Source organism: Oreochromis aureus, linkage group 2 (assembly GCF_013358895.1).
Source record: "Oreochromis aureus strain Israel breed Guangdong linkage group 2, ZZ_aureus, whole genome shotgun sequence".
Lineage (NCBI taxonomy): Eukaryota > Metazoa > Chordata > Actinopteri > Cichliformes > Cichlidae > Oreochromis > Oreochromis aureus.
In genome coordinates, this window is record NC_052943.1 from 10,270,102 (window position 1) to 10,293,782 (window position 23,681).

The 23,681-nt window shown below is 40.7% G+C and overlaps 1 protein-coding gene across 3 annotated transcripts in view; it reads right to left on the reverse strand.

The window, feature by feature from the left end:
• Positions 1 to 229: 229 nt before the first annotated feature.
• The window catches only part of col23a1a (collagen type XXIII alpha 1 chain a), a 127,265-nt gene continuing 103,813 nt past the window's right edge, over positions 230 to 23,681 (reverse strand). Inside the window, exons 6-32 of one of the 3 annotated variants that reach the window (XM_039617360.1) lie at positions 22,725 to 22,751; positions 22,612 to 22,638; positions 20,520 to 20,546; positions 19,622 to 19,648; positions 15,833 to 15,892; positions 13,826 to 13,942; positions 10,507 to 10,533; positions 10,321 to 10,347; positions 10,145 to 10,198; positions 9,997 to 10,056; positions 9,852 to 9,887; positions 9,658 to 9,735; positions 9,458 to 9,481; positions 7,491 to 7,535; positions 7,315 to 7,359; positions 7,111 to 7,191; positions 6,966 to 7,019; positions 6,493 to 6,567; positions 6,368 to 6,394; positions 6,220 to 6,279; positions 6,041 to 6,112; positions 5,913 to 5,939; positions 5,740 to 5,793; positions 5,471 to 5,557; positions 5,187 to 5,285; positions 3,772 to 3,810; positions 230 to 3,009 (exon numbers count right to left, since the gene is read on the reverse strand). In XM_039617360.1, the coding sequence (XP_039473294.1) occupies positions 2,959 to 3,009; positions 3,772 to 3,810; positions 5,187 to 5,285; positions 5,471 to 5,557; positions 5,740 to 5,793; positions 5,913 to 5,939; positions 6,041 to 6,112; positions 6,220 to 6,279; positions 6,368 to 6,394; positions 6,493 to 6,567; positions 6,966 to 7,019; positions 7,111 to 7,191; positions 7,315 to 7,359; positions 7,491 to 7,535; positions 9,458 to 9,481; positions 9,658 to 9,735; positions 9,852 to 9,887; positions 9,997 to 10,056; positions 10,145 to 10,198; positions 10,321 to 10,347; positions 10,507 to 10,533; positions 13,826 to 13,942; positions 15,833 to 15,892; positions 19,622 to 19,648; positions 20,520 to 20,546; positions 22,612 to 22,638; positions 22,725 to 22,751 (1,407 nt within the window). In that variant the 3' untranslated portion in view covers positions 230 to 2,958. Of the gene's footprint in view, positions 3,469 to 3,771; positions 3,811 to 5,186; positions 5,286 to 5,470; positions 5,558 to 5,739; positions 5,794 to 5,912; positions 5,940 to 6,040; positions 6,113 to 6,219; positions 6,280 to 6,367; positions 6,395 to 6,492; positions 6,568 to 6,965; positions 7,020 to 7,110; positions 7,192 to 7,314; positions 7,360 to 7,490; positions 7,536 to 9,457; positions 9,482 to 9,657; positions 9,736 to 9,851; positions 9,888 to 9,996; positions 10,057 to 10,144; positions 10,199 to 10,320; positions 10,348 to 10,506; positions 10,534 to 13,825; positions 13,943 to 15,430; positions 15,506 to 15,832; positions 15,893 to 19,621; positions 19,649 to 20,519; positions 20,547 to 22,611; positions 22,639 to 22,724; positions 22,752 to 23,681 lie in introns of all 3 variants that reach the window. The other 2 variants (XM_039617363.1, XM_039617367.1) reach the window with 2 other exon arrangements.

Here is a 23,681-nt window from a genome sequence, read left to right on the forward strand (position 1 = left end):
GAACCCCTGCCATAGTAACATAATTAAGGGATGAGTCAAGGTCACTCGATCCATCTCTAAGTATATGATTTTCTTTTTAAAAAGGAAAGTTTTACTGCTAATCTTAACCTGACCTGATCATTCAGGACTTAGAAATGACTAGAAGGATTCTAAATTCAGTGCATGAAGTATGGCACAAATTTGGTTGCACCTCTTAGTTTTAATGTAAAATGAATGAACCAGAACAATATAACATGGATATGATTTAATGACAAGCAACCATAGAACTAGAGGGTTTATTTCCTTCTACATGTTTAGTTTACCAGATTTTATGTTATACATTTTAGACAATTAAAAAAATAGCTTAAATCTTTTACAACCAAATACCCAACCAAAAAAAAAGAGCAAACAAAAACATTCTCACAAAGTTAAGCTAACACTGTGGTAAAAGAGTTGCTAAAACAAACTCTATCCAGACATGGTGCCATTTACTCATTTAGCCATAAAAAAAGACACTGATAGAATCTGCAAAAGAAATAAACACACATATGTAATGTGGCAGATAACTACCAGCTTTCCCAATGAAACAAAACCTAAACCTGCATATTAAACCATTCTACATAACTGCAACCTCAACACACATTTGATCATGAATCCCAAAGAAAGTTCGTTTTAGCTTAATGCAATGCCTTTTCTTTTAGTTTTTTGAGTATGTGTTATTTAAGTTAACATTTGGTGGACTAATCTTTCAAAACCTGAACTAAGTATAGTTTTCTACTGATACAGAAATTGTTTTGTATGTTTTAAGTGACGCAACTTTGCAGGTACAATGTAAAAGACTTCATGCAAAATGATAATAAACAAAAGGCGGTATGAGGTTTGTTACAGCTTCTTATCTGAGGCTTAAACAGGAAATATTCTGTTGGAAGAAAGCTTAACAAATTTATTAGACTACCACCTGGTGTCAGGTCTATGTCACAGCTGCCCTAAATTAACAGTATTGGTCATTACCAAAATCATTTTCTTATGCTTCTGTACCGGTTAATCCACCAGTATATAAAACTACCTTATGTAAATAATATTTTTAATACTAAAATATAATTACTGTTGTTGTCCATGAATTTTCCAATTTACAGTTTTACCCAAAACAGAAAAAAACAGTAATAAAAAGTAAGTATTTCTGGATTAAGATTCCAGATTAGGGTTATATGCTTACATACCTTGTACAGAAAAATTAGTGTTAGTGGTTTAACGTTATGCTCCATTAATTTCTGACTTCTTAGAGAAGTCCAGTGTGCCAGCTTAAATTTGGATACAAAAAACATGAATTTAGTTTGTATTTGCCTAATAAACAAACATTATATATATTTTTTTTATATTTTTAAACACATTTTTAAGAGATTTCTAAAATATTTATGATTTTTAATGACAGGTAGTCTAACAAATTTGTTAGTTACTGGATCTGCAGCCTAAACCATACTCGCACATTACGTGAGCCTGGTTATAGGACATCAAGATATTTATAATTACAAGAAAGTCAGCATTACAAATGTACTGTTGTAATATAAAATCCATTTGAAGTATTACAGCATTAGTTGAAAATGTTTAGCAGCCTCTGTGGTGATGGGTTAATAGTAATGAAGACAACTAACCAGTGTAACCTGTAGATTGCCAAAAATGATTAACCTGAAAATGTATTTTGCCTTTCAAAAAGATCATTACTGAGTAATAGTAATACTCTATTACAAATATCAATGCGTAGACAACTTCAACATCACTTTCCATTAATATGAATATGTTTGCATATATTGATCCTATGCATTATCAGTCCTGTGTATAGTGTCCAAGCCAACACAGATTACCATTTCACCATTTGTTTTACAGTTCTTTAAAAGGTGTGCATTTGTGCGGGTCTGTGTCTTATTTGAACAGTACACAAAAGTATTTAAGCACCAATAAATGAGTAAGTCTGAGGAAAATGTACTACAAAAACCACAAACTAGCTGAAGTCATCTGACTGCAAAGACTTTAGAACCACTGTGCTGAGATCTTGCTGAATGAAAAAGAAACTACCCGCCAAAACAACTGCTATGTGCATGTTTGATTAAAGGTTTCTTCTTTAGAGCATTAGTCCTGCATTCCATGACTGATTCAAAGCTATCTAACAAACAACAAACATTTAAGTCAGCAGCAAGGACTTCTACTGTTGTCCAGGAAAGACTGGCAGCAGTAATTAAACATCTTTTCCTTTCTTTCCGTGACTAAAATATAACAATCAGTCAAAATGCATCAAGATTGGCAATCATTTGTCAAACAACTGAAACACTGGTTTATTATGAATACTGTTAATGGTTCCTTCAAATCTGACCTTAAAGTTTCACTACCTAGTCATCTCACAATCATGGTAATGCACAGGAATGCAAAAATGAGACTGGCGATAGGTAAAAATATACCAAAATAAAACAAAACGGCACAAGTCATCATAAACGTAAGCCGTAAAAAAGTGGACTAACATTTCTGAGTGGCTTGTTCATTTAAAAATGCTTATTGTATGTAAAAATTAATGCACTTTGAGGTTTCAATGAGGGACCACAAGTCATACAAGCTGATAGCATGTTATACAAAACTGTTATGATCATGCATTAGTGAAAACTTACTTACTGACTTAAGATTAATTTAAGAGATCACCATAACATGTTCAAACTATCTGCACAGTAAATCCTTCCTTATGTGCCAGTGACATCATTGACTCTCAAAAAACCTCAAGCCTTTGCAAAACATCATCAGAAGCAGGTTTATCTTTCCCTCTGAGGTGAATGTGGAAACGCAGTGTTTGCGTCCTCTTGGAGAGATTCCATGTCGGAGGATGTGAGAGTTCGGTTTGACACAGGGGCATTACATGGCCGGCTCTGCTTCAAAAAGCAAATCAGCCCCTTGTGATTTCTGCGTGTCCTTACTCCAACCGGGCCCCCCACCGTTTCAGGGCTGAGAGAGACGCTTGCGTTTGAGCTTCTGCCTTGCCATTTCCTCCTTTTAAAACAAAAACAGAGAGAGGACAAGAGAGTACTGACAACACACTCTTGCATCCGCCACGAAATAACGTCCATCCGTCCAAGCATCCATCCATCCTGTGAGAATGGACGAGTGCGCACACGACAATCAGGCAACAAGGCAGGCTTTGTTAGTTAGGCACTCCTCTACTCCAACACTGGCATCTGGACTGTCCTCCAAACTAAGAGTCTCACGGCCACGTCACGTCAGTCTCTTCAAAAGCATGGCTGCTTTCACAACAACAACACCGGATCTCGAGTTTAAACATTTTTTTTAATACTGTAGACCCAAAAATGTCCTTGTTCTCAAAGTCTCAATATATTATATAATAGGATTTTATAAAAAAGGAAAAAAGGGAGTGGGGTTGTTGGCATAGTATTCTGTTGCAATATATACCACATCAATATGTACAGATTCCATGCTGCTGGTTAGTAATCACTGCAAAAGAAGAAAAACAAAGACCGATTAGTGCGGAAGAATTAAAATGAGCAAATAACCACTGCATTCAGATATCCATGCTCTGCAATTACAAAATCGCACACACACTGTAATATACTTACAAAATGCTCCTGTGTCAAATAAGCCAACAAATATGAATTCAATTGAATAATACTAAGCATATGTTTTGACTTTGTTAGCCATTCCCCCAGAGCACTCTCTGCTGTATCAAAATCATTTGGGAATGATTTCATAAGTTAATAAAAATGATTAAAAAAATATGTTAGAAATTTTGACACTCACCTTGTGCCAGCAGCCCGGTATGGGTAGCCCGTCACGTCCCTGTAAGGTGAAAACAGAAGTTAAAAAAAGCCTGAAAATGTCCAGTGATGCATGCTTCCCCGCATCTGAAGAATTTGCACACTGCTGATTTTAATGTCGGTGATAACTGATGACTGTGCTGTTGGTGTGGCCTCACGGTCAGCCAAGTTATGTCATATTAAAAAACTAATTTTACTCTTGATTTGATTTTAAGACATAGGTAGGTTACTCTAATAAATCCAGATTTCTAAGTACTACATTACTTTTATTATCACTTTTAAAATGAACATTTAGATATTTGGAGAAATACTTGGATAACACGATGGTCAATCTGTAAAAAAGAGGTACAGTCAGCAGTCCAGTTAGCTTGGCTTTGGATAGGTGCACTGTCTTGACAGAAGTACTGGGACACACCTCCTTATCTTTGAATTGATGAGTTTTCAGTCCCATTGCCACAGGTGTATAAAATGCACCTATCCATGCAGTCTGCTTTTAGAAACATTTGGTCATTGTAAAGAGCTTGCTGAGTAGGATGCAGCAGTCAGTTCATGCAATGTCTTCGTCAACTATAAATGGTATTATTGTAAAGTGGAATTATTTAGGAACTATGGCAACTTGACCAGAAAGTGACAAACCATGTACAGTTAGTCACTGAGTGCTGTGCTGCATAGCACATAAAACTTTCCTCAGTAACTGCAGAGCTCCAAACCTGTGGCATTAACATAAGCAAATAAACTGTGCACCAGGAGCTTCCTGGCATGGGTTTCCATGGCCGAGCACCTCCTGTTGGTGTAATGTGTAGGTGCCCCAGTAGTTTTGCCCACATAGTGTATATGCTAGATGTTTCCTTCTATTACTAGTCTCCAAGCAAAACTATGGCAACCAGCTACAGTAATATTGCAAGAACTGTACCATGTCTCAAATTGACATTTGGTCAATGCTGACTCATTGTCAGCATTGACCAAATGTCCGTCTGTGGCTCTGATTTTGCACGATCCTTCATACTGATTAAACTATTAATTTCTTGATTACACCTGCTTTTTCCGTTTCTGTTTTTCTTCTTTGATATCAAGTGTAGTAAGTAATTCTGCATTTCTGGAACTTGGCATTGTGTGTATATTTCACAAATTCATAGCAAGCTCTATGTTTTTGGCTTGATCTGGCCTAGACAGTTTTGCTGTTTATTATCTGTGAAAGCCTTTCTTTATTATTATTATTATAAAGCCAGACCCACATGAACAATGTGTTGGTAAATGTCAGTGTATATGTTCCAGAGTTGGGACCAAATGGATCCCCCCTCCAAAAGACCAAAATGACAAGAAGCGCTTAAACAGTCAATAGCAGCATCAGTAGCAGTGATCAGAGAGAAGTGGGGAAAAGAAGCAAAGATACTGTACCAGAGGACAGGGGCCCTCAGGGCCAGAAGGAGGAAGAGGAGGAGTTGCAGGGGAAGAAAGCGCTGCCCTCACAGACTGCTCTTTAGACTCATCGCACCCCTGTCAGCAGGAGCCGGTTAGACATTTAAAGCATAGAAGAACAAGTTCAGAAAAGCAGTTAAAGGGTGAAACAGAGATAAGATAGATGTTAAGTGTTTTTAAACTAAAACGCTAGAGTAAAGTGGCAGTAAGTAAATCAGCATTGCTGCAAAGTCTTTGTGTGTACATGTGTGGAGGAGACATACCACAGGACAAGGCTGGTCCAGACCCGGAGGACCTTGTTCACCCTTCTGGCCCTTTAGACCTCTCTTCCCTACTGTTCCTCTGTCACCCTGGGAGTGATGAGGACAACAGTTAAACAAATTCATACACTTAGCACATGCAGCTAATGAACACAGCCCAATTATACACTGGAAATAGTTTAAGCAGTCAGTCATTATTGTTGCTATGTTAAAAAACTGAAGGAGGAAGATGCGATAAGCTGGAGGAGAACTGAGGATCTGTTTGGACTTACCTTGTCTCCTTTTTCGCCTCGATCACCTTTTTCTCCCCTCAGGCCTGGGAAACCCTGGATATAAAACCACAATCTATGAGGGAACTTATTACCCAATATATGTTAGACTTTATTTAAACTGAAGATACTATGAAAAAAAATGTCAATGTGTATATTCTTAGTAAGAAACTCACATCTAGTCCAGGCTCTCCTGGTCTTCCCTACAAACAGACATTGAGAAATTTTTTTAAAATAATGAATAAACCTGCAGAATGAACAACAGATCTATTAAACACTTTTATGGAGGTTGTTGGGTCCTTACTTTTTCTCCCTTGGCACCAGGAAGGCCCACTAAGCCTGGAGACCCAGGTGGACCTTGGAGGCCATCTGATCCCTGCAGTAAAAGCAGACATTCATCACTGCATCATGTCCAGTTCTTGAGCCATGACCAAAATGTATTTTACAGGTGTTAGAATAATAATAAAGCCCATTATCACTTACTCTGGATCCAGGAGGTCCACTGTCTCCCTTCTCTCCCTTTATCCCCACTCCTGGTTCACCCTGCATTACAAAAAAGTCCCACTGAGTACCAGACAACGCATCATACAGCTGCCATCAGCCTCCATCACATACAGATAAATGAGCTTACCTTAGGACCAGGCATTCCATGCAGCCCCTGTAAGACATTGTGTGATGTGAGTCTTTGCAAACTACAGACCTGACTGGACTTGTTTTTATCTGAAAATGATATAAAGTTATGCTGCAGGTACTCACCATGGATCCAGGGTGCCCAGGTACTCCCGGTGGGCCTGGTGGGCCAGGTGGGCCTGGCTGGGAAATCATCTGAACCTTTAGCACCGATGAAAAAGTGGAAACAAGAGGAGAAGCATATAAATTAAGTCAAAAAAAGTGGTCGAGAGCCACAACTGTTTAGTTTCTCAGCTAAATTCAAAACTTTGTATAGCCGTTCCTCAAAGTAACCAGAGAATTTCAGACTGTTTAATGTGTTTACTTCTTTAGCTTATTATTCTCACTCATTTCCAAAATGAAAATCAATTGGGAAGAACTTACAACTAGAGTAAAATCTACATCAATGAGTGTGAACATTATTCAGATCTTTAAAGCAATGAAGCAGATGGTTCAAAACATGCAAATGACAAATAAATAACAATTTAAACTGACTGTTTGGAGTGGCAGCAATCTGTAATGAACTTCAGAGTATTCATGTATTTCATACTCATACTAACCAAGTTGTCATCTAGTCTGCAGTCGCCTTTTTCTCCTTTCTGTCCATCCATACCCTGAGCCACAAAGAGCAGGATTAACTTTCAGCTGTTTTTAAAGTTGTCACCATTGTGTTATTAGTGAAATAGAGTCACTGTCGCTACTTACAGTAGGCCCAGAGAGACCCATCTCTCCTTTCTCTCCTCTCATGCCGGGAGGTCCTGCCTCACCCATGTCACCTTTGGGTCCCTGGAGATGAAGAAGAGATTAATAAGGCACATGATGCTAAACGTCCCACTGACTGCTATATGAAGTAGTGAAAAAAGAAAGGAGCATGCGCCTGGGTGTAATATACTCTCTTTGTCGCTTTACCTTCTCCCCGTCAACTCCTGCTGGTCCAGGTAACCCGAGCTCACCCTGATGCAGAACAAAAAGAGGGAAGATTCACTCGGACTAATATATCTGACTTTGTCTACAAAATCAGGCTTGGCATATTTTGGGTATTTATCAAACAATAAATATCAGCCAATCGCAGCTGTATGGCTTACCTTTTCCCCTGGAGGTCCTGGAGGTCCTGGTGGTCCAGGTGGGCCCTGGAGAAAAACAGGCAGAATAAAAGAAATGAGCACAAAGCTTTGTTGCGTGACCAGTGTTAGACTAAATTAACCTAGCAGCAACCGATTTTCTGGTTTAGCTCATTAAAGCTAGTCACCGACTTTGTGTGTCACTTGCTGCCGGGCTGGCGTGCTAACAACAGCTGCCTCTCTTGGTGGATAAAATTGCTCGTGTGAGCTGTGAGACCAAACTCAAACAGATCAAACCAAGACCTGAAAGCAGCTATAAAGTTGTGGGGAGCTAAGGAGGTCTTTCTCTTACAAATAGTCATATGTATCATATAAAAATATGACACTATAACAGCTTTAATTAGAGCTGCAATTTTCAGACAGCCCCTTAGACATCTTCTGCATTTTTTATCCGCTCACTCTCACACTGTTTATCACAGTGAGACTGGTAACTCATTATAAAAGGGCCAAATCGTGAACACAAAACGCTATAATTCACAATGTGGGCCTGACAGTAAACAAGTCCAAAACCTTCCTTCATTCCTTTTTGCTGATCACAACCAAATTGAAGCAATTTTTATCTCACAGAGATTGTAAAAGAGCTCTGAATGTGGTCTGTGCTACACAATAGCCTGGCACGGCTCTCTGTGATTGTCTGAATGATGGGACTGCTGGAGAAAACATTCATGTGACTTTATGCAACCCTAATGATGAATGAAGAATGGCGTGCATATATGTAATAGGCCATATTCTTCCCATGCAGCTCCGCCGTTCTGCTGTGAGTGATAGCTCTTGTAAATCACTCCACTTAGTCTTTATATTCACAATGCTACACTTGTTATTCCTCCTTGTAAAGGCTCCGGTCATCTTGAAGCAATAAAAAGGAAAAAAACCCCACGTCGCCTCCCAGAGGTGTACGATTCATTTTCCAGTTTCTAACTTGTTGTTCGTTCTCCGCTTTTAAAGCCATGGAAACTGATGTTTACAAGCAACTATTTGATCCCAGACACTCCATCACTGGAAGGTGAATGCTATTCATCTGCAAAATGACTGACAGTGAAAAACAACCCATCTTAGCATTGTTTTAAACCAAATTCATCATCACCTAACATTTCACAACAAGCACATGAAACACTGCTTTTCACACAAACAAGCGATCAACTCACAAGGTGGGTGGCCAGTGAGCGCTACCTGCTCCATGGAGCCCTGCGTGTGAATTTGTGCCAACTAATCCGCAATGGCAAAGAGCTCCCGATAAAATCTCGGGTCCATGCTTTCACCAATCCCTTTGCAACATTCTATTATTGCTTGAATTGATTGTTGCATGCAGGAGCTCAGCTCGAGGGGGACCTGGTTCATAATTGTTTTAAATCAAATGCATGCTCCACTTCTCAGAGAGCCATGTGCCAGTAGCATGTACTGCGGTGTACAGTGGGATCAAAGAACCTCGTGTCTGAAGAGAGTGATGTGAAACTGTGTTGACAGTGAGGCGCTCCCTTCTCTATGTGCTAGCACAAAGTAAAACACACCATGCTGCCCTGTAGTAGGTTTCAAACACATACTTTACACATACATGCCATAAAAACACAGAAGGCTTTTGTTTTTCTGCATAATTAATCAAAGCTCTTTAGGCTGCGTGTCATCTGATAGCACAGCTGTGCTTTATTTGTAAGGGCTGTGCTTTTTTTAATGTCTCAAACAAATACACAAGAGACTCTGGAAAACTGGGACACTCAGTAATGCTCTTTAGATGTGGGCCCTAGAGTGACATCCAATACATATGAAGTCCAACGCTCTTTGTTGAGGGCATCTACAAACAAACAAAACCTATTAGCAAGAGAAAGCGGGTGATGCAGTAAATACACAAGAGATGCTTAGATGCAAATCTGTGCATTGGTGTTAGTTACTGGTCACACCGCCAAAAACATGCAGCAACAGCAGCAGCAGATTACCGAAACACTGATGGTGTTGATGGCCTGTCGAAGAGAAATGGCGACATGTTCAGTTTTTGGTTTCTTTTTACCACACTGCCAGCTCTGGTGTTATTTACTTTTTTTTTTTAAAAGCTCTGCCTCAATCCTAATGTGGAATTCAGTCATAAGTGGCTGAATGAATCGGGTGTCGCTGACACCGACACTTGAATATGACTCACCTGCAAAGCATCTAGAAGCTTCCCATTGAAGTCGATGATGTCTGAAGCGCCCGGGGTGCCCTTCTCACCAGGAAAACCCTGAGGCAGAAAAAATAATAATGTAGGAATATTTTATATAAATGTAGAGATGCATAGATGGCTCAGCATAATAACAGAAGGACAGGGTTGGCCCTTAAGCATAACATATAACATACCATGGGTCCCTGTAGTCCTTGCTCTCCTCTGTCACCCTGTTTGCACCATGAACACCATGTTATGGTAAAACTTGTTCGTAGCATAATTGTTAGCATTATTATTGATCATTATTATTTAAAAAACAATTTCAGATATGTTTCTTACCTTTAATCCTGGAAGTCCATCCATGCCTCGCTCTCCTTTTTCTGCAGTCCCAGGCTCGCCCTGTTTAAATGCATATTAAAGGTGAGAAACATATTTAAAATCATCCACGTCAGAGACATGAGAGTGTTAGAGTGAAGCTTGGCTTTACCTTTTCCCCCGGGGGACCCTGTTGTCCTGGATAACCAGGCTGCCCATTTTCTCCCTAGCAATTCAAAACAGCCATTAAATGCAGAGAGAGCTAAATGTCTGGCTACATTAAAACAGCTTCTGAGCCCTTTGATGGCAACATTTCAGTTAAGATCAGTAGTTTGTTAGCAGTCTTACCGGCTTCCCAGGCAGTCCCTGTGGCCCCTGAGGTGGAAATATATTTTAAAAATTAATTATTAATTTTCAGAGAAAGTCAAATTATTCCGACTAAAAAGACTCAAATAGAAAAAGCCAAATTGCTTCAGCTGTAAACCAAACAAAATGTGAAACAAACTCTTTAAGCTTAGTGTGACCTCTGCTCACCTCAGCTCCATCGCGACCAGGAAAACCCTGAAAGGACAGAGGAGACATTTAATGAGGTGAATCTACTTCAGGAACATGAACCTTTTTGGCCACTAGATGTCACTTTTCAATAAGGCATACAAGGCAGTGTGTGGACTTCAGCTCCTTCAGCACGAGCTGGACTGTTTAGAGAATAATTACAGGAAATGGATGAATGATGAGCAGAGAAAAATAACAAAGACAGATGCTTCAATACAGGCCACAACTGGTTACCTAATGCATGGATAAGCAGGAAAATTCTGAAAATTATGCTCTTTTGGCCTTTCCAACAGCCAGATATAAACCCAACCTCGGTCTAACTTGTTGGACAGTGGTGTTCCCGTGTCAGCAGTGAAGATCAATCTTATGGTGCGTCGACCTCCCCAAAAAGGGTTCAAGAGACTTGCAAAAGGCCTCTTAAGAATGCATTAAGAGAGTTTTCTTTCTTTGCTTTGACGCCCATTCATACAAAAGAAGACTAAACAAGTTTTGTTCTGTTTGCAGTTGGATTTGAATTTGAAGCCTTCAAACTGAAGCCTGTGTTTGATGAGTGTTAAGCCAGTGAGCACAAACTTCTGACCATCAATGATCTGACACATTTTTTATTTAGCAAAAAAGATCTTTTTTAGCGACTGTCTGTGAGAGCCAGGTGGAAGCAGCTAAACATCTGCTATGAAGTCATTCATGGCGGAGACAGCTTAGAGGGCTCTTGTGCAAGATCCTCCTTCTCCATTGCTTCCTCACACACAGATACACGCACTACTATCAAGTAGTCGTGTTTACTTGATCGGCCAGTGCACCCTAATAAATGCATGATATAAATTGAAGGTTGTTAGCCTTCCATTCAGTAATATGCAGAAGCTGATTAGATATTCTCCAGCTGGCCAGCGTGAAAAAGTGTCATCGCGATCCTTCCTACTGTTTTCTGGATCTGTTTTACATTCATCTTTTTGGCACTGCTCTTTCTTTCTCATCATATTTCCTCAACAACATCTATCCATCCGTACATTCATCAATCCACCCGAACCGACCAACTGCCAATTAACTTGACAATTAACCTGTGGGAAGCCATGCAGGCAGAACATGTAGACCCTGCTGATTGGAAGGTTAAAACCCAGTACCCTTCTTACTTTAAGGTGACAGAGCTACCCAATAGCATCAGACATTTCATTCTATATAACAGATAAAAAACGATGGAGGTTTGAGGACACCAGGGCTGGCAGTCTCGCTCACTTTCTCCCGCTCGGCCCGCTCAGACATCTGCCCACAACATGGAGTGGCTCTCTGCAAGTCTCTGTGCTTTGTTTTGCTGTTTTGGGGTTTTGCAACTCCTTTAATCAACTTGAAGAGCACATTTGCAATCGACTAGGTTACAGGATGGGCCCCCTTTTCTCTTCGACCCGTCTGTTTTTTGTCATTTTCTGAGCTGCGCTGGCTTTCCCTGATGTTGGTTCAGCAGTTCTCAAGTGACCCACACCGAAACCAACATTTTTCACTTGAATCCCTTGCTGTCCTCTTGTGCCAGTTGAGGGTAACAGCGCATTCATTCCTACACTTGAATAAACAAAAATTACCTTCATAGTCTCCTTCTCTTCAATTCAATAACCACAGCTGCAAGTTTTGCTGCATCTGAACTAAACCCTGGGAAGCAAAAAGTTAATTTTAAGAAACGAAAACGGCCACAGGCGAGGAGCGTACTATTGTTTGGTGAGACCGGCAAACTGCCCATGAACTCACCGCAGTGCCATATCAGTTTCAGCGTGCACAGCAACACAGTTGTGGTAGGAGGGTGGGAGAATGTGGATTTGGAAAGGGGGGGGTGTTGGAGAACTTTGTGGCCGCTAACTTACACAAAACAGATGAGGCCAGGAGTAGACTTGCTATTCTGGGACTTCTTTAGGTAAGCCACAGCATGCTGGCAAATCCCAGAAAAATGAGAATAGGGGTTCATTGCCATTTGCTGTGTACACCCTTACCCCTTAAATACATGTATAGGATTCCACATTTACAGGTTGGAGCTACGCAGTTTGCAATCTGTCACAGTGTTGTGGTTAAAGAGTATGATGGGAGTAACAAAGCCGCTGATGACTGAGGTGTTCTAAGTGGCTGCGCTGCTTGTGGTGTAACCTTAGTTTGACAGCCAGAAGGGATGGAGTAAGAGGAGAGCTACAGTGGGGGTGGGAGGGCATTGTTTTGTTGAGTCAGTGTGGATTTGGCTGTTGTACAGTACTGTGCAAAAGTCTTGAGTCACCCATCATTTCTTCATATTTTACAAGGAAAATGGGAAATACGTGCAGTGATTTATTGAAACTTCAGCAAACACATGGAAATACTGACTTAAATACAAGCCTGAAAGTCAATATTTGGTATCACCACCTTTATTCTTCACACAGCCTGAACTCTTTTAGGCAGATTTCTTGTCATTTCTTTAAGCAGTCTTCAGGAATAGTTCTCCAGGCTTCTTGAAGAACTTTTGTTCTGTTCTCTGTCAAGATGAGCCTACACTGCTTCGATACTGCTGAGGTCTGGGCTCTGAGGAGGCCAATCCATGACTGATAGTGTTCCACTGTTTGTTTTTCTATCCAGGTATGCTTTTACTGCATTTGCAGTGTGTTTGGAATCTTTGTCATGCTGAAAAATGAAGCCATTGCCAGTCAGAAGCTTTTCAGGTTTTTTATTGCATGGAGGATCAAAATCTGACTGTACTTTGTGTTGTTTATAACACCATCAGTTTTGATGAAATCCTCAACACCACTGGCTTAATTGCAGCTCCGCTGTGTTTTACAGATGACTGTAGACACTCACTGTTGTTCCTCTCTGCTGACCTTACATACTGACGATGACATGAACCAAAAATGCCAAATTTGGACTCATCACTCTATACGACATGTTGCCACTTATTTTCAATGAAGTTCTTGTATAATTTACCTCAGCCTTTCTTAACTGTTTTTCTTTCTTAAGAATGGCTTACTGACAGCCACCATTCCACTGAGACCATTTCTGATGAGTCTTCAGTGAATGGCTAGATGCGTCTCTCAGGTCCTGTGCCAGGTTTGCTGGATTTTTTCTATTTCTTTTAGATACTGTTTTAGGCCTGTCACTTCTTCTTTTGCCTTTCTTTTGCCTCAAAATTTTTAAGAACACACTGCACACCATGCTGGGATATGCCAAGTTTTTAGCTAAGAGCTCTTTAAAAATCACCTTGTTAATTGAAAAATACAAGTCTGGCTCCTTAGAAGCCAAATGTAAAGAAACGAGGGCTAGTTCAAGAAGAGGGGTAGAGATAAAGAGATTCTCTTACTGGCTCTCCGGGAAGACCACGAGGTCCATCTTTTCCAGTGTTCCCAGGGGGGCCACGGGGACCTGGAGGACCTGGAGGACCGGGAGGACCAGCGGGTCCAGCCTGACCCTGATCACCCTGATAAAAAACAAAAAGAAAAAAAAAAAAAGCAAAAATAAACTACCAACTACAAACTTGTAATAAATACATTTTTAAGTACACATAATTACATAATATATTAAGCTAAAACTCCTTAAACGCCCCCATTAACTGATTTGTTTTTAGCAACAGTAGCAAACACTGACATGCCAGTGACCTGTTAAGGTTATACGGCAAACAAAGAACTACCCCTCAGCTTCTGCAGCTGTCTGTGTGGGCAGTCAAGGTGTATAATCCTTATTCTGTTTATTTATTTGCCCAACATTTATTTACAGCTGCCTTTCTTTTCACCTGATAAACATGACTACAAAATTCCCTCGTGCTTTAGACCCAGTCGAGTTTCGTGAGAAAAATATTTGGTTCTTTATCTGCTAAATGCTCCACATATGTTTAACAGCTAGTTGAGAACACTGTTTGCTGTTTGGTGCTTGAAAGGAATCGCGGGGGCCTACATTTTCTTTCTCATTTTGACGCAACGACTGCCAGGAAAGAGCAGTGAGAGAACAGAGAGTGAAAGTAAGAAACGGGGAGATAAAAGACTCTCCAAAGTTCTGTAGAGCTGAGGGAAACTGCAGAGTTGGGTGATAATTATCTGTGGGTCACTGTAAGCCACGGATCTCACAAACACATTTATTAAGAAAAGCTTTAAATATGCTTTGTGTTATGAGCAGAAATCCCTCAAACTTAACTTGCAATTACTGGCATGCAGCTTGTTAGTTAGTGTGGTTTTGTACCAGGGCACTGGTAATAAAGGACAACAGCAGGAGGAACTGGCCAATAAGAAGAGTTTTTATCTGGTGAGTTAGACTGACATTTCAAACAAATCCATGCTGGCAAAACAACTTCATTTGTACGTGAAAAATAAATCTGATCACTGGATTTATACTGCATGCCATCTTTTTTTTACTGAAAATTACCACCATCCCACTGCCTATTTAGGCTAAAACAGACACCAGTTTTGTCTCCACTTTGATGCTATTCTCCCATCCCTACAGACATGTGATGTATTATGGTTTGCTTTGTCAAAAACACTTTCATGAAAATGATATAACCAGTGCCTTAAAGCAGACTAGAACCTCAGTTCTATGCACTGATAATTATTATGTCCCTGTTTGGCTCGAGCTTGAACCAAAGTGATGAAGTGATGTTTTCGAGACTGAGGAGTAAGATTAACGAGAACCGCACATTTCTACAGTGTGGGTGGCTCATCTTCCAAAGATGTTTTCCTACATTTCAAAACGCTTTGGAGCTCTGAATAAAAACACTTTTAATTAATCATTCATAGCAATAAATTTTTAGTTGACCAAAACACAAGAAACACGAGATCAATTTCATGCAACATGACTGAAGAATGTGGAAAAAGTGGGAAAGAAGGGAGGACGCTAGTCAGAACACGACAAGGAAAAGCGGGTTAAAGTGTTAAGGAAACAAAAGAAAAAGCACACATGCCTTTTAGTTGTGGTCTACCTTCAGAAAGAGTCTCTGAAAGCTGTTGGTCGGCTCTCGAGAGAGAAAGCCGTGGTCAGTTCTGGGGAAAACCATCTACGATGCAAAGGGGTGCACCAGTGATGAAAAGAAAAGAAAGAGAGGGGATACAGAAAAAAGAGAGAAGAGGACATGGAGTGGATTAAAATGAGCGCGAGAAGAGCGTCAGTTACATAAGTTGGAAATCAGAGGTCCGCTGTTAACCGTGAGTCCAGAGTTCATGAAAACAAATGCTGCAGGAAAAACAGATAAGAGTTCAACAGCCTCTTAAGCTCTAAGCACAAAGAAAGGAGGGAAAAACTGCAAGAGAGGTGTTTTGCTCCTCTGTCTGCAGGGATAGCGGTAGCTCAGCAGTCCGACAGCAGTTCTCTAGGAGGCACAAACCTTAACAGTGAGAATCTGATTACTGTGCAGGCTTGCATGTGTGCCGTACATAGGAGGACCCTGAAGAGAAGAGGAAAAGGTGAACAAGATAGCGCAGCATTACAGTCATGTTTGCAGCTGTTTCAAATCAAATTATATATGCAGTTAAAAACCCATCAGGTGCAAATAAAATGCATCATCGGCAAATCGTGAGACAGACATCCGTAAAATCTGCAAGTAAGGCCCAATAGCTGTGGATTTTGACCCTTGAAAAATGATTTTGGAGTAGTGTGTGTGTGTGTGTGTGTGTGTGTGTGTGTGCACAACATTTAGTGCCTTCCCATCATTTCCACTGTGACCAAACAAAACAGTGGTGGTTTGGCTCTTTCCAGTCTACACAGTAAATGTGTTGATTGTCTGTCAGGCTGAAAGGAGCAGAGTTTTTCTGCTGCCACAGAGCCTGGAGCACTGTGCCGCTTCTTTGGTTCAGCTCCCTCAAAAACACAAGGGAGGGAAGGAAGGATGGGGAGAAGATCTAAGAGAGGGGGGTGGGAGAGTGACAGGGGAAGAAGGAGAGCTGCTAGTCTGCTAGAGAAGTTTCTGCTAACAGGCTCTGGTGAGGGCTGGATGGCTGAGGTTTTTGCACCACCGCAGACTCCACCTCCTCCTCTCTGGGCCTGTGCACCCCTCTCTGCCCACTGTCACAGTCGCTCATTCACACCGTTCCCACCATGAAGACCACTTATGCATATGCTCCTTAAACACTGCATAAGAGAATAGACTGTTTCATGGTGGGTTTCCCCTTTACATTGTTCTCATCAGACTTAAGGCTGATACTAAGACAAATGGCTATTCAACCCTGGAGGCCCGTCTCACTATGGCCTGTTTGCAGATGCTCTCAGGGAGGCAAAGGCAGGATTTGGCAGGGGATCAAACTCTCATCAGAGCTTGTCTTTCAATACAGCCCCCAGATGAACCTAAACATGCAGTGACAATGTCCTCCGTATGGATTTGACAGTATGGAGGCTTGGGAAAAATAGCTACCAGCTTTACTCCGCTCAACAAAAAGTTGCTTTGGAGAAAGACGCAACACTATACATGACCTTTTTCCTCACATGATTTTGGTGGTTCTTTAACATTTTATTTTAATAACCCTGTTATCCTGTTTTGACATCCTGGTCTGAGACCAGAATCAGCCTGGAAGAGGCACTAAAAATGATGGACTGACAGGAAGCGGCACATTGACGGAGATTCGTGGTTGCTTTCTTTTTTTTCCATATACGCTTATCTGCCCGTAAAGGTCAGAGCTGAACCTGTGAATACAGTTTTGAAATCACAGTAAGGTGATAAATGAGCATATGTAATGACCTGAAGACAATCAGACTGTTAAAAATAGTACTGAGCAAGCAAGAGATTTTTGTTTTCTAACCCATCTACAGCCGTATCTGTGACAACCTATATGAGGGAGCCAAACCTCATCCACATCTACAGTAGCTTTAGGAGCTGTTGGGTTTGATTTGAACCAAGCTTGAGGTTTTTGGGGCTGCAGATTTATCCAGGAACATCAAAGCTGCAGAGGCCTGGGCCAAGTGCAATATTTATCATTTGGAATAACTATGTAATGCAAAATGCCAAAAGAGATTTAATTCTTGCACAAACTATCTGAAAGGATAGGTGGGGAAATCAAATGCCTTACGCCTTGATAGGAATTTCTGTAATTTTTTGAACCGCATCATAAATACTGTTCCATTGAGTAGCCACATCACATTTACTCTCCATTTAGGTTTTGCTATAAAACAATAGCCAGTTTAATTCCAATAACCTTAGACTCTTCTGTGATTCCATTACTGGGGTTCAAGTCATAGGAGATGTACTTCCACATTTCTAATCTACAATCCATCTACTGATCCATCAAGATTATATCTCTAAGCTGACTTGGGAATGACTCTGCGTCCCCAGGATGAGCTGGGAGAGGTGGCAAAGGTGAGACAAGTCCGGGTTTCTCTGCTTAGACTGCTGCCTGCACTACCCGACCCGGGATAAGCAGTTGAAAATGGATGGATGGACAGATCAAAGGATATTGGTGGTAATAAACACAAAAATTAATGGCTATGAGAAGATTTTAGCACCATTAGAAACATGCTCGTAACATGTTTTCATGTTCATCCCCACTTTAAAATTCATGTGAAGAAGCGGCTTTATGTGGCATTCTGATCTAAGCGCTCTAAAAAAAACCATTCATGGGTATGTGACCTCTTTAAAGATTTGAAACTGTTTACCATGTAAAGAACAGAGGTTTTATTTTCAAACCACACTAAATGAAATGGGAGCTCTCATGGAGGGAGGAATGATATCAGATGAAAAGGCAGCACTGACAACATAGACCAGATGCAGGGTGAGGTTTCTCTGTAATGTTAAAAAAAAGTAGCTTAGCTTGGGTAAGAGACGGCAGCTTTGGCACACCGCCCCGACCACTGAGGTAACATGGTGAAGGTTTAATGTTTGCTAATAACGTCATTTCTCATGTCTGGCTTTGGAGATGGGAGACTCAAACCTCGTGTGCTGTCAGTGCAGTTGTGTGTGGGGAAGCCACACTGGGGTAAACACACGTTTGCTTTTGGATTATTAAAATACTTTGTGTATGCGTTTTATAGACAGACCGAGACTTTTATCCTTATTTATCCAGATTTTTCCCACATTGTGATAACAAATAAACCGTTTAGTGGTTTTCAGATGACATAAACACTTCGGAGAAGAAACGTTTCAGTCTCCCTGACATTTGATTTTCAGTTTGTGATAGCAGACTAGAAACCAGCTGAGGAAGCTCTACAGTTATAATAAAGGTAAAATACATTAAGCTAATTTCAAGCATAGCTTTTAAAACTGGTGATTCTGTCTTACGAAAAATCATATATAAGGATCGTTACCACTCATCTCAGACAGCAGGCAGTTAGCATAAAGACAGCTCTGCATGGGGAAAACTGTAACTCTGGCTCTACTTAACAGAATTTCTATTTACTGACTTAATAACACATTAAAGCCTTGCTTCACATGCAATAGCCAAATTTCTAAAATGTCAAGTTTCTGTTTTTCTCTTTAACTTCAACAGCACTGTGTAAAAGCCTCAAGTTACCCGTTATTTCTGTAGGAATCACCTCATTGTGGCAAAAATGATATTTTATACCTGTCAAACTGTGTTTTCTTTGGCAGTCTTCATCGATTCGACTAAAGAAATGTGAACAAATGATGTGTTTTGCGACAGGCGGCTAATAACAAATTGCCTAAAGACACAATCTAAAACTGGTTCTCGGTCCAGTGTTAAGTGGCTTGACAAACAAACAACATCTGGACTGAAAAATGAATGAAAAGGCAGCCAATGTCCAAATAAAAACTTTGAAAGATCTTTATAAAGCCTTGAGAACTATTGCTCAAGACCACTTTAAAAATGAGAAGACAGTCTGGCTCCTTGGAAGCGAAATATGATAAAAATGAGGGTTGGCTCCAGACTTTTGCACGGTACCGTATGTTCTTTGTTTCAGTCGAAAGGAAAGTGCGGCTTATGACCTTTAAAAAGGGTGAATGTTTAAGAACACTAACAGACAAAAACTCAAAATAAAAGGAGAACAAAAACTGGAAGTAAGGTTTAAATGGAAGGTCATTTTTAAATTACACAGAGAAAAAAAAATATAAAGGACAGCATCTTTTCTCCAGAGTCAGCTGCAGTGAGGACATAGTTTCCAAAATGTGCATATAACAGCCAAAAACAACATATTTAACCTTCTCTGATGAATACAGAAAACACCGACTTACCCTTGGCCCAATGTCTCCTTGGTCACCCTGGAGGAAAAACAGGAAAATAGCAATTGTCAGCAGTTATTAGCACTGTATATGTGCAGCAGACCAGTTATCCAAAAGAGCTCAGCTACTGTGGAGCAGCGATGACAGACAGGCTTAAAATGGAAGATTTGGTTATGGGAAGGAAGTGGTTCAAAGGTCATCTGTCTCCTAAACAGCTCAGCGTTTTGACATTTATTGTATAAATCATTTGGTAGGCCATAAATCATCTGACAGCACAATATCAATGAAGTCAAAATGCGGAGTGCACATGCTGAACACAGCTGATTTCTGATCAACATTTTGGAGTTCATGTTCTCATCACAGGGCTACTAGCATGATTACATGAAGCGAGCCAATTTTCCGAACCTCAGCTTCATCTGTCAGATGCAATCGCCTCATTAATCAGGCTGATTCCCGCTCTGACAGATGCACTTTAATGCAGTTGTGTTGCCCTCGTGATTCTGCTGAAACGCAGTCTCGAACATATACACAGAGCCAACCAGCAGTGTGGAGAGAAACGACCACACGACGAGGCTCCTCTTGCCAGCACTTACAGCTCTTACGGTTGCTAAGATCTTAGGCTGGGCAGAGGTTCACAGAGCGGGAAAACATCTGGCTATCATCGAGCTTTGCGGAAGGCCTGTAAACCTGCTTAGTACCTTGACGTGAGAATGTGCAGAGACACATGAGCTCCTGCAAAGCTAAATGTAATCTACGGCTCTTTTGATGGACACGCAGCGAAAACTCAAACGTGGGAGGGCGACGGCAAGGTTGTCCGAGCACCTTCTGCCCATAAATAAATGTTCAAAATACACTCGTACAGTGCATTGACTTGTCTAGAAAGGCTTTTGAAATCCATATTGAAGCATACCTTTTCTCCCTTGGGTCCGGCTGGTCCCTGTGGGAGGAGGGGGGGAGAAAATCAGAGACACTTGGTCAAGATAAATCAGTTATCACACATCACACGCATCTTCAATGGCCCTTCAGAAGGGAGCTTTCAATCAAACGGTAAGACAAGGCAGTTATTCTGCTTAATGGATTCATGGCATTGAGACCGCTCAATCCAAACATCACTTTTGTCTGAGCGTATTTCACAGTAAGAATACCATATGACTCAAGCTTGTCCCAAGAATCCCTTTTAAGAGCGCTCTTTGAGAGATAAAAGTTTTCTCAGAGATAAAACCTTTGTTCCTCCATCAGTGACTCTTGGGACCTCTTGAGATGTTTTAGATGAGGAATGCTGAAACGCTAACTAAAAACACGGGGTATCAAACATCCCTGTGCGATCCTACACTGATACACGGTCCCGCTTTGTGTCGGACAGTTTCAAATCCTCATATGAGCACTATGTATGAGGCAGGGCCCTTGTCCATTTCTGTGTCGGGCCATGTCTCAGTATGCTGCTGCTGTTGGTGGTAAGGAGCATAAGGATGCCAAATGTGGAAGCACAAGCAGCAAACTGACTGCAGGCCCTCTATTGACTGTGACAGGCAGAAGAATAAGAGGTGGAAAGCATCCACCGTCCATCTGTGACAACAATGGACAGATCATACCTCTTAAAGCCAAGTCACCACTTAGGTTAGACCCTTCACATTTCTATTTTTATTTGTATCGCACTCAACTTGTCCCCTGTTTCTGCCGTTTCTCAGTCCCCTGGTTCCAAATCTGCCTTGGAACTTTTTGAAGACTTTCACTCTATTTTGTACCTTCTTCCATAACTTCTTTCATCTGGCGACAGTTTTATCTTGGAGCTATAAACACATTCAAGAGCACAACAGCGAAGATGACAAGCAGTGTGTCAATGTGACTATCTACGCGATGACAGACAGAGCTTATCTCCCGAGCTGCTCGCTCTTTCAGTCCAAAGAGCGAGCAGCGGAAGAAAGCTTGATGTCGCCTTTAACGTTCATAAACTCAGAGCCAAGCCACAAATTGTTCAAACAAGACTAACTTTACAGTCAACTTCCTCATTCATAATGATCTAAAACAAAACAAAAAAAAATCAGTAGATTTTCAATAAACTGATTTCCCATCTGGTTTAATTTCATTTATTGTGTATTTTATGTGCAGGAATGGCATTTTAAAAGGGGAAATTATAAAAAAAAATCATTAGTTTTCCAATTGATTCAAAAAGAAAAAAAAACAAATGCCAGCTCATAAAAAGTTCATTATTAATTTTGGAAACAGAAGTCCCTCACAGATGAAAAATGCGCTACATGTTTTCCCCCTTTATTATGTTGTTTTCATGCCCCCTCTACATCCTTTGGGTTTGCAGGTGACTCTGGTCATGAGTCACGCCTTCTGAGGGTTTTATGCCAGACCCTTGTTGATGGGGAGAAACCTGTTAAAGGATACACCCAGCCTCAGGACTCCTTTCACAGGAACAGGAACAGTTTAATGGTGTTTGGAGAGGAACAGCTCTCATTATGCTGCGAGGGGGTTTACATTTCAGCTGATGACTTATTCCTCTTGTGGGTGAGCGCAGCGATGTGCTGAAGGAGGGGCGGAGGGGGCACAATAATGACTTTTTAAAGAGTCTCTGTTTGAAGGTTATAAACTAATCTCTTTCTTACTTTCCCAAATGGTGTGTAACCCATTCGCTCTGCTTCACCTGTTTCCACGCTGCACCTGGGCGTGCCTCTGAGTGCACCAACATTTCAGGCGCGAGTTGATGGATGGGAGTGCAAAGGGGATTTCAACACTCAGCTCAGCTGAGCCCAGACTCCCCCCGTGGCTGTAAGCCATTGGGATGACTTAAGAGGTGGAACAGGAAGTAAGATGGCTACCGGGTTTTTCATGCACTTGCAGTGACTTCTCAAATGATTGATGAGGTATAGCAAACTCTCACCGGTCTTACAGGACAAATGCAGTGCCCAGCTGGATTTATTTTAAATCTTTAAATAGGAACTGAATAAATAAAATAAAAATAAGAAAGTAAGAATAAGAGGCGTGTGACGGTGTACCTGGCTTCCCTTCAGCCCTGGTGGACCCTGAGAGGAAAGAAAACAGAGTTAAAAATCAAACTTGTTTTCATTTATTTTGGGCATACTTGGCAAAATTGGCTGAGAATACTCACTGGTTTGCCATCTAAGCCAAGTGGACCCTGTTGGGAATGAAACAAAGAGAAATTATGACCAACACAAAGTCCCGAGAGCCCTGTCACTACTGAACCACTTTAGGGGCCTCATTTATAAAAATGAGTCAAACAGGAATAAGCAGTCGTTTATAAAAACCTTAAAGTGTAGACTTTAGTGATTTTCCTGTCAGTTATGTAAGAGCTATTGCAATTTTGGACACACATGCCTCCACGCTTGCCGTGAACTTCGCGTGAGCTTTATGATGGGAATTATCAATTGCCAGACGAAAGGTGTTTTGAATTAAAAGCAGGATGCAGTGTTCTGTAATTCATATATCAAATTAGAGACATGTAACCACGGCTGCTTTAAAAAAAGCCAAACACACTTTTAGGAGGACGAAATTTTTGGTGCGCGATGATCTCATCTCAGGAGTTTGCTTTTCTTTTTCGATACATGCACTCAAAAAAAGATTCTTTGCTCTCTTTAACACGAGGCTATAATTTGGAGTAAACTGAAATATATAAAATCAAAGGTTTATTTATTTAAATAATGCATTATTATGGAAAATAAGTTTGGTATAAGCCAATCAATAAAATGTCATTTTTCTAGATTTCGTTCAATTTTGAAAGTTTAACATTATAGTTACGTAACAAAATTACACAGAAAACATCTATCTATATGTCTATCTATGCTAAAGCCTCCTTTGTGCAGGCATTATATAGGTATATTTTAACAATGAGGGAATGATGTTATATATGATTTAATATTTTATAAAGTATAAGACATTTTTATAAATGAAGCCCAAGTAATAGCCGACATGACAGCTTATCTTGTGTTGGGAACATTATATGAATACACACTGGCCCACTGCTTGTTGAGAGTCACATTAAAGCACCTCTCTCGGTAAAGAATTAAAGCCAGAAGAAGGTAAGCTCCACATTGTCATTTTTACGTGT